The sequence below is a fragment of the Bacillus rossius genome, chromosome 8 (assembly GCF_032445375.1).
Source record: "Bacillus rossius redtenbacheri isolate Brsri chromosome 8, Brsri_v3, whole genome shotgun sequence".
Taxonomy (NCBI): domain Eukaryota; kingdom Metazoa; phylum Arthropoda; class Insecta; order Phasmatodea; family Bacillidae; genus Bacillus; species Bacillus rossius.
In genome coordinates, this window is record NC_086336.1 from 51,955,624 (window position 1) to 51,966,912 (window position 11,289).

Consider the following 11,289-nt stretch of genomic DNA (forward strand, 5'->3'; position numbering starts at 1 on the left):
AAAGTCTACAAACGAGAAAGCCATAAAAGGAGCTTCAAAAAGAAGAGAATGAGGCATAATGAAGACGAATAAACATACAAATTGGTCATATCATACAGTAAATGGTGTTAAAAGCGCTCTAAGTGATTTATGAACAATAAATTTTATGATAAATAAAAATAAAGTGAAGTTTCTTGATCATTTATAAAATTGTATTATTTCTCCTAATTTTTATTTGCATTTTGTAGGAAAACCTTACGTGATGGAAAAAAACCATGGTCATATTTGGATTCAGCACACTTAAAAATATAAAGTTCAGCCACCAAATGTGAGACAATTTTCAAAAATTCGAAAAATGCAGGCCTGTGTTATTAATTCTTAAACTGTTTTTACTTAAAGAGATTTATTTCTTATCAACTTCCAGGTCATTACTCAGCTTACAAAGTAAACACAAATTCTTGGTCTCTGGTATGAAACCATTCCAGCATCTTTCTGGAGTGATTTACTGAATCCATGGAAATTAGAAACTGACTACGTATCTAGATTGGGACTCAAACCCATGTCCTGCTGAAGTGACTCCAGTGTCTTGCCCCTGCCACTTTTCACGTGATTTGTCTGCAACTAGTACATATTTAAGTTGGAGGGCTTGAATTTATAAAATAAAAAGGGTGCTGTAAAACATCATATGTAGCTGTTTAATAAACCTTGAAATATGCTAAGTTTGTCAATTTACTAATTAAAACACTGTTTCAAAGAACAAATATACAAAAAATTACAGTTAATCATTTTTAAAAGGCTCGATGCAGAACTTACATTTTTGATACAACACATCAAGTGAATCTTATGAATGTAAATTGGTATAATTGGGATTGATGTCAGTAGGTACCTTATGCATTATTCCCGCCAGCATAAAATTGCCTTTTTGGTTTGCTTTTTGTTTACTCTAAAGTTACAGATTAAAAAGTCAATGCTTAATATCATTTAAATTTTATTTATTGACTGTACAGAAATTTAAATAAATCACACACATCAATAAAAACATACTCAATTAATTATATATTTTTTTCTGGACCACAGACCTACATACTTTGTTTACATACATAAAAATTATTATTAAGACTGACTAATCAAGGCATTATTTGTTTCAGTATCACCGAGCAAGCAAAAAGGTATTCTTATTGAAAATCAGATTATTCATTTTTACTACACATATATAATAGCTGATTATTACTTTAAAACATGATGCGCACACATGAAAAATAAAACACCAAAATTATAAACGCTAAACTATCTAAGTGATGTAAAGAGGCAAAACAAATATTTGCTCTATTACTCCCATGTAATTTTCACCTTAAAATAAACTTAATTCTTTTACAACTTCGCACTAACCTGCAAGAACATATTCTGTATTATCGGGAACCACTGACTTTTGAGACAGTCTCGGGCGTTATCAATGTGTTTCTGCACAAACTGCTGGAAATCAGCCAAATCCAGGGCTGCGCCGTATTTCTTCAACTCTTTCACATCCACCAGCCGCATTTCACTGATGAAAACACATAACTTATGTAATTGAATTGTTAGAATAGTGTAAACTCCATGACAGTGAAACACTACATAATTAGAAAACGACACATTGTGGAACCTGTCATTTAATTTAGAGCAGTTTTTACAAGATGTAGGTATGTCAAACAGATAGGACAAGTTAGCCAGCATTAATGATAAAGATTCCTTTAGCCTCGGTTGTCATGAATCCAAGTCAAACCTCAAACATGGGTACTTACGATGATCAGATCATAGTATACTGATAAGGTGCTTCTTTTGTATTATATGTATTGCAGCTTCATTTTAAATTATATATATAATTTTTTTGTTTTTAGTTTTCATGAAATTCTTTTATTTTTGAAAATGCCTGCAATCGTTTTGAGTGTGAGTGGTGTCGAGCATCCAAATATCTCTCTTTACCTCCATCACTGTATAATTAACATAACTGGTAAGCCCGTGGCATGATCAACGAGCTGGAAAGGCAAATCTGGATAAGTACCATCCCACCGGGAATGAATCCCCCCAGGCACGGACTCGCGTGCGCGGGCAGGGCTGCAACTAGGGGGGGTGGGGGGGGTTGGGGGCAAGCGGGGCATACGCCCCGGGCGCAAAGCTGTGGGGGGCGCCGAAATCGCTTGCATTGTAATTCCTTCCTACTACAACTGGTAACTGGTAAAAAGTTTTTTTAACTTGCATGCCAGGGGAATGTCTAATCTGATTTACCATATAACGTCTCAACATAGCACCATTTTTTTCCGTGGGAGGGCCCCCCGGACCCACCCCCCCGAGGGGGAGGGGGGGGGCATGAACCCATTCATGCCCCGGGTGCCAGAGACTCTAGTTGCGGACTCTCGCTCGCGCGCGTGGGGGGTTCGACTCACTTGAAGCACTTGTGCCACAGGTCGAGCAGCTGCGCCGCCAGCGGGCTGACGACGTGCAAGCCCCGGCGCGTACGCGCGGCCGCGTGCAGGTAGCGCGCCCTCCGCGCCGGCGACACGGCGTCGCCGCCCCCGGGCCGGGGGCCGGCGCCAGCGTCCTCGCCCCCGACCAGGCCGACACCTTCCCCCGCCTCGCGCAGCACGAAGTCCACCACCGACTTCTTCACCGCCACCACAAACTCCTCTTGCACCTGGCCACAGACGTTGCCACGTTCTAGGTCCATCGAAAGAACGGCACGCCAAATACAACTTGATCCATTCAAATAAGCCGGTAGCGGAGCGTCTTACAATACGACCACCTTAAGTTTTTTAATGGTAATTAAGGTAATGTATTTAAACATCTCATTTTAATACATTAATCTGTTACCTTAACTAGTTCTTTATTTAAAAACATATATAATGTTTCTTAAATTATACTATAAATCTATTTTTATTCCAAATAAAAAAGGCTTTATTTTGTAATAGCTTTTGACCGCGGCTTCGCTCGCGTTAAGAAGTATTATTATTAGGTAAATCCGAAACAAAACAAATACAATCCAAAATATGCCAAGAAAAGAACAGCCAAAATCTAAATATATATAACTCAAAGGTGACTGACTGACTGACATAGTGATCTATCAACGCACAGCCCAAAAATTTTTTGACAAACATTTTTTTATCTTTTGTAAAATAATTTTTTTTTTTCAATAAAAAGTATCCTATGTTTCTTCACATACCTCCAAGTAAATGTGTACAAAGTTTCATGATGATCGGTTAAGTAGTTTTCGTGTGAAAGCGTAACAAACAAACTTACATTCACATTTATAATATAATATAATATAATATAATATAATATTTTAAACTGAAAAGTTACTAATCTTATATAGCCTGCATCTCAAAATCCTTTCTTAGGGGATGCCTACGTCATAGTAGCTTTATGCATGCAAAGTCTCAGCCCGATCGGTTTAAAATTGACAAAGTTTCATACAAACTTTCATCCCCTATTTTATCCCCTTGGGGGTAGAATTAATCAAAATCCTTTCTTAGCGGATGCCTACGTCATAACATCTACCTGCATGCCAAATTTCAGCCCGATCCGTCCAGTGGTTTGGGCTGTGCGTTGATAGATCACTATGTCAGTCAGTCAGTCACCTTTGAGTTATATATATTAAGATAGTGAAAAAAATTGTCTTCCAGTACCGACCAGCTATTATTTTAGAAGTTTTAAGGTCTTAACGACTAGTATTTTAACTATAATAACATTGTCATGAACAATTGAGACCACAGTCTCACCACAGTTGTGTATTCTATTGGATGGGAAATTGTGTTTAGAAAGTATCTCGGAATAATTATTAAAGAAGCAATCTACACTGCCCGCAGGATAACTTGATGCTTGGGTGACGTCACGAATGTTCAGAAAGCTTGTAGGGGGAAGGGGAGCAAGCTGGCGTAGTATACACAAACCAAAAACATTGAGTCTATATTATAGATTAATAAAATCACTTTTAAAAAACTGAGAAATTCCAAGTTCTTCGATTGAAAAAAAAAAGAGTAGTGTACACAACCAAAAAAAAATTAACTTACAGTCTATTATTGATTAATAATAATAAAGTCACCAATTTACTCGCTCTCCTCAAGAATTCCAATTCCTTCTATTTCATCTTCGGTAGAGTTCGAATCTTCACTGCTACTGTCTACACCGCCAAGTGTGATAATTATTTTGTCGATTTCAATGTCAAAACGAACATCCCGGCTGTAATACTCCTGCTCTAATTTTTCAACATGATTACAAAATGGAACCCAATCTTCTTTTCCCATGCTCTCAAATTGTTCTTCGCAAAGTCTTTTCATGTCATCTATTTTGAAGGACACATTTTTTGATGCAACAATACCCTTAACTTTACCCCATATACCTTCAATGGGATTCAAGTCGGGATGGTAGGGTGGAAGTCGGAGCGGTGTGTGACCGAAACTTTCAAGAATCTGGTCGACGGAATACACTATGTGCCGTGGCTTATTTATCTTAATAAGTTCGTACAATGTTGGCTTCAGCATGTCTTCAGTAAATGAAATTTCGTTTTTTCGCAGCCATTTTTTCATATCATCTTTTGTTGACGAAGATATTGGCGGTTTTTTTACACTGACATTGTGATAGGGTGCATTATCCAATACCACGACGCTGTTTGTTGGCATGTTTGGCACGAGTTTTTCCCTAATCCACTTCTCATAATTGGTCTGGTTCATTTGGTGGTGGTAGTCACCAGTAGCTTGATGTGATTTCCACATAACGAGGGCATTTGGCACAAATCCATCTTTACCACCAGCATGTATCATAATAAGGCGTTGCCCTTTCGCTACTGGCCGAAGGACACCGTTTAATGTTTCATCTGCCCAGCTTTTTTGTTGCACATGCGAGGATAACACATACGATTCATCTACATAGATTATATTCCTGTTTTCATTTCTGAAACGCATTATGCTCTGTATATAGTTAATTCTTTTCTGCCTGATATCATGTTTTTCGATAAGAACGAGGCGCTGAGATTTCGTTTTACGCCACTGAAAGCCAAACTTTTTCAGAATTTTACGAAGAGTGCTATCGCAACCTTGAAACCCTATCTCCATCTTCAACTTCTCCCTAAGCTTTGGCACTGTTGGCGCACATTTTTCTGTGATATAAAAGTTATAAATTATCCTACGAACTACTCCTTCGTCAAACCCATCCAGATCGTATTTTGAAGACTTTTTTCTTTTCTTGTTAAGCGTCTCGAACAATCCTTCACCATCTTCGTTAATGTGTTGACCTTCTTTCTTTATACGTTGTACAGTAGCACGAGAAACTCCCGTTGCTTGCGCCGTGCGCAGTTGCACACGTTCAAGAGGAATAGATAACGACATCACACCATTCCGAGCTTCATTTTCCATAAAATTTAACACATTAAACACTACCTCTCGCGCCTGCGAATGAAGTTTTTTCTGTTTAATTTTAGATAACGTAGGCGGCATTTTTATATTCAGCACGTGGGGTAAAAAACGTCGCGAGAGAACACTTTACAAAAAATAACTAGTATTTTATACATTACAACAAAGAACCACTACTGCGAACTTGTTAATAGCTTATGTTTAATACGTATTCAGTTTACTATTCTCTGTTTAGCTATAAACATGAAACACGTCACGATAGCACGTAGCGGACTGGTCAATGTTTTCATTCAGGGTGGTAAGCGAAGAGAAAGTCTCGGAATACGTTCTCTGCGCATGCGCGCTGGGCCTCCCTCCCCTATATTCTCCTACCCGCCCCTCCCAGGCAAGGCTACCGTAACGGTCACTCAGGCATCATCTTATTCTGCGGGCAGTGTACTTGATGTTTTGTAAATCTTAAAGCTCTCTGAAGGTTTGTGGACTCGTGACGTTCTCAAATAAAGCTTGGGACGAACCATAAAGTCATAATAAAACTGCTTCCCAGCAATTTTGTGTTCCTTATTTAAACTGGCGAGGCAACTTTAGATGCTCAGCCAAATTGAATGCTAATTTCAAAAAAAAATTTCCTTCTTAGAGGCATGAATATGTTGTCCTGATCTTGCATATAAAAAACAAGTAATTTTTCAATTTCACTATCAAAAGTCATTTGAAATCTGCCCATCTGAGGGGTTGGATTCACTTTTCACCAGATTTAATGTTTCTCAGTCTATCTCCTGTCATAGTTTTTGTAACAGAAAACATTTCAGCTGCTTGACATTGTTGTAATTTGGTACGAAACAACTTCTTGTATTGCCAATCTCATAACGTCCTCTTTCTTTCTTTCTTCTTTCAATTTTAGCCATTTTTCTCTGAAAAGAAAAAAAAACCTTTCATGTGTTTATTTTGTTGATATATTTCTTGGTCAGTACTGGACGACAATTGAGTGTTCGGTACTGTACGACAGCACCGTGATAACATTAATGCGAGCTGCACACTTGTCTCAAGTAATATCATGAATTTACTACCATGTAATTTGAATTAATACTCAAAAGATTAAGTGGATGCTAAAAAAGAAACAAACAACTGACCCCAGAAAGTAGATACACCTTCGTCAAAAACAACTTATCACGCACGAAACATAAACGAACACCTTCACCGAGTCATGGCTCCCACAACTCTAAACAAAGATGGTAGTCACCAAAGAATACGAACTATGAAGTTAAGCCTGCAAAGTGCTGCTACCTAGTGTCAGAAACGAGAAATAGGAATGTTCGGTTCACAGTAAGACTGTCGGTACTGTAAGACCTTCCCCTACAGCTGTATCACTGCTATATACATGCTCCCCTATAACTACATCACTGCTATATACATGCTCCCCGATAACTACATCACTGCTGTATACAAGCTCCCCGATAACTACATCACTGCTATATACATGCTTCCCGATAACTACATCACTGCTACATACATGCTCCCCGATAACTACATCACTGCTACACACATGCTCCCCGATAACTACATCACTGCTACATACATGCTCCCCGATGACTACATCACTGCTACACACATGCTCCCTGATAACTACATCACTGCTACATACATGCTCCCTGATAACTACATCACTGCTACATACATGCTCCCCGATAACTACATCACTATTACATACATGCTCCCCGATAACTACATCACTGCTACACACATGCTCCCTGATAACTACATCACTGCTACATACATGCTCCCCGATAACTACATCACTGCTATATACAAGCTCCCCGATAACTACATCACTGCTAGATACATGCTCCCCGATAACTACATCACTGCTGTATACAAGCTCCCCGATAACTACATCACTGCTAGATACATGCTCCCCGATAACTACATCACTGCTGTATACATGCTCCCCGATAACTACATCACTGCTATATACCTACATGCTCCCCGATAACTACATCACTGCTATATACCTACATGCTCCCCGATAACTACATCACTGCTACATACATGCTCCCTGATAACTACATCACTGCTACACACATGCTCCCCGATAACTACATCACTGCTACACACATGCTCCCCGATGACTACATCACTACTACACACATGCTCCCCGATGACTACATCACTGCTACACACATGCTCCCCGATAACTACATCACTGCTATATACCTACATGCTCCCCGATAACTACATCACTGCTATATACCTACATGCTCCCTGATAACTACATCACTGCTACATACATGCTCCCCGATAACTACATCACTGCTGTATACAAGCTCCCCGATAACTACATCACTGCTAGATACATGCTCCCCGATAACTACATCACTGCTGTATACAAGCTCCCCGATAACTACATCACTGCTAGATACATGCTCCCCGATAACTACATCACTGCTGTATACATGCTCCCCGATAACTACATCACTGCTACATACATGCTCCCCGATAACTACATCACTGCTATATACCTACATGCTCCCCGATAACTACATCACTGCTATATACCTACATGCTCCCCGATAACTACATCACTGCTACATACATGCTCCCTGATAACTACATCACTGCTACACACATGCTCCCCGATAACTACATCACTGCTACACACATGCTCCCCGATGACTACACCTACACGAACTACAACCGGACCTGGTCTGTGAGTGCCCGCAGCAGGCGCTGCCAGGCCTGCAGCCGGGCCGGGACGAGGGCGCAGATGTTGCGCAGCCAGGCGCGGTCCAGCGGCGGCACGTGCGCCGTGTCGATGCCGTGCCGGATGTAGTAGTGGTAGCGCAGCAGCTCCCGCTCCCGGCGGTTGGGCAGCTGGCCCGCGTCCCCCTCCTCCCCCTCGCCCGCCCGCCGCACGATGAACGCCACCAGCCTCTTCCTGAAGCCCTCGCGCTGCTTCCTCAGCTCCAGGTAGGACGTCGGCGGGCCCTTCGCCCCCGCGCGCTGAACACGCCGACGACGCTCACTCACGGAGCGGGGGATTCCCCCGAATTTATAATTGTAAAAAAAAGACAGTTGAAGGGTTCATATCAAAAACAACCCTAGTCGAAGTGGTTCCCACCAGGGGCGTAGCCAGGGGTGTTTTTAGGGGTTCAACCCCCCCCCGCCCTTAGCACCAAATCTTTATTAATTTCTTATTCATCACTCAAACAAATTTCATATTAAAATTAATAAAATTTTTACCATTACAATATTTAAATTTAAGCACCGAAAACTGCTAAAATAGCACTATTTTACACCTTAAAATCCAAATTTTCCTGGGCGAGGACCCCCGGACCCCCCGCTTTAATACGGGGGGGGGGGGGAGGGCCATAAATCTTAACACCCCCCATACACAAATCCTGGCTACGCCACTGGTTCCTACCAAATAAAAAAACCATTTTTGTCACAGCGTACTGTAGAAACTAAGAATGCATGTCAGCTTGGTGGGATGTACTAATTGTAGTGTACTCAAACACAGATAAATACGTAACGATTTTGAGGAAGTGGCAACTTTATTCACCTGAAAATTAAAAGTTTTCAACAGGTGTTATTTTTGATATGAAATCCTTTAATTTAATTAATGTTTCCTTAAGAGTACCCAAGTTAGAAAATTGCACTTTCATGTCATTATTTTATATTATCTACAACTATTTCCATGCAAGTGCCGCTAAAAATGCATCACACTCTGTGTTTGGTAGCAAATTTTGTCGCCAAATATACTCTAAATGCTTATTTGTAAAATTTAAGTCAAATATTCATTATAAATAATTTTTGCCTGACTAATTATGTTACTGTTTTACTGGCGAAGTAAAATAGTCCTTCAATTTTATTTGCTCAGTCAAAGCTACGCACAGTTCTACTATCTGGTTATTCCATCTCTATGTCTTCGCTGTCGACAGTCGACAAAATTTTAAGTCCAAATAAATAAGAAAACCAGGGTTGTAAAAAAATGTTTTTTTTTTTTTTTAAACCAAAACAGCCTTTTTTTTAGCCCGGTTTTTTTAGGTTACAACCAGTTTTATTTTTATACAATGTTAGTTAATTTGGTTTCCAGCATGTTCAAATGAAAGCCATACAACATCCAGCTTTCTGCCACTCATGATGAATCAGAATAGCTGTAACAACCAAAGAACTGAAATCCAGCAATTCTTACATCTGACTGGGACTTAACCACAGAAAGAGGATTCTCCATAGAATGGATATTTCCCACAGAATGAGGATTTCCCACAGTATAGGAATTAACTATTTAATATTTTTAGTTTCAGAGTGGTATTTAGCTGGATATAATTTACAACTTAATCAGATAATTTAAATGATAAAATCTTGATCAGTATATATTTTTTTTTGTTCCTTTTAATCACAAGAAACATTAATAAGCAAACTTATTGTTGTTATTAGAGTGGAATAAGATCTTTCATTTAAATGTTAAGATATTCTATTTAAAAAACATTATTCAAAAAACATTTGGTGAAAAAAAACACTACTTGTTTTAAACTCTTATGGTTTCAAATCAGCCAACCCTGAAATAAACTATTGTTAAAAGGTCTTTAAAACAGCATTTTACGTTTCGGCACAGTCTGTAATCTAGCACCAGTGAAGACGCTCACATTCAGATTATTTCCAGGATCCCAGCTGTCAAATTTGGCTGCCAGGTCTTATTACTATGCTGCCTGCATTTTTAATTCGCTCAATAGTTTATCCCTGCTGTCAATTTTCAGTTTGGTACAGTTTATTTTTTCTGTTTTCTAACGGGTTGCATTTCACATTACCGTGTTTGGTTTTCCCGTTAAAACTATGTTGATGTTGGTTGATCCGGAAAAATCGGGTTACGTTTCACATTACCGTGTTTGGTTTTCCCGTTTAAAACTATGTTGACGTCGGTTGATCCGGAAAAATTCGCAAACCCTGGGGTGGCCCGTGGTCCCGAACACGCCGGATTAAAAAAATACCTCCCGCTGTGTGTTCACAATTACTTACAGCCGACCTCTTGGCGGGTCCCGCCCTCCCGGGCGACGCCCTGCCTCTCGGCTCGGGCCTGAACCTGCTGCAGGACGGTGCCCTCGACACGCGTGCGGGGAGAGCGAACATGGCCGCCGACTCCGCGGCGTCCCGCTCGTCTTCGCGAGGCAGCCGCAGCTTGCGGCACTTCCCCCGCTCCGCCGGCGGGCCGTCGCCGGGCTGCTTCAGCCCGCGGGCCTTCATCTCCTCCGGCGCATCGGGTCAAGAAACTCACCTCCGCTGCTCCGGAAAAAAAAAATTTAAACAAAAACACATGCCAAGTTATTGTAAAATACAGTGAGAAGCTTTCAGCTTTCCAAGCACTTCATATAAAATTTAGTATACACTTACGGCTCCGCTTTATATCCATGCATACATCAATTTACTCATGAGTAATTACTGTATTAAAAAAAAAATATTTTTTTCTTTTTAATTAAATTTTTTTAGAGACACAAGATCTATAGGAAATATTTAACTTAAAAAAAAATTAATTATATTAAAAGTTATATGTAAATAATTTTAAACTAGTCAATCAGGGACATATAATTATGATTTTTTTTTTAATTTAAAAAAAAAAAGCTATTGTGCCCTTTATTGGTGTCTGTTTTCTGGACACTGGAACAATGTATGACAGAAAATATCCATTACATAGCCCAATCCCTAACAACCAGGATGGGTGCTCAAGGAGGGGGGGGAAGGAGCCTGCCTCGGGCTGACAATAAAAAGTGTGAGCTAAAATGTAAACAGAAAAATAACTTAACCATACCTACTAATATTTACACCAAACTCATCATCAATAATCAAACAGGGTTTGATTAAATTAAACTTATCCCTGCTAACAACCTGTCATGTGAGAGAAGGAAGACCTCGTACTAAGTCTTCACCCCTTGGTATTTCA

At 39.9% G+C, this 11,289-nt stretch overlaps 1 protein-coding gene across 1 annotated transcript in view; it reads right to left on the reverse strand.

Moving 5' to 3' along the window:
* The window catches only part of LOC134535373 (dynein axonemal heavy chain 7-like), a 145,720-nt gene extending 135,114 nt beyond the window's left edge, over positions 1-10,606 (reverse strand). Inside the window, exons 1-4 of the mRNA XM_063374446.1 lie at positions 10,371-10,606; positions 8,055-8,354; positions 2,403-2,650; positions 1,369-1,522 (exon numbers count right to left, since the gene is read on the reverse strand). Coding sequence (XP_063230516.1) covers positions 1,369-1,522; positions 2,403-2,650; positions 8,055-8,354; positions 10,371-10,595 — 927 coding nt within the window. The 5' untranslated portion in view covers positions 10,596-10,606. The remainder of the gene's footprint in view (positions 1-1,368; positions 1,523-2,402; positions 2,651-8,054; positions 8,355-10,370) is intronic.
* Between the last annotated feature and the right edge of the window lie 683 nt (positions 10,607-11,289).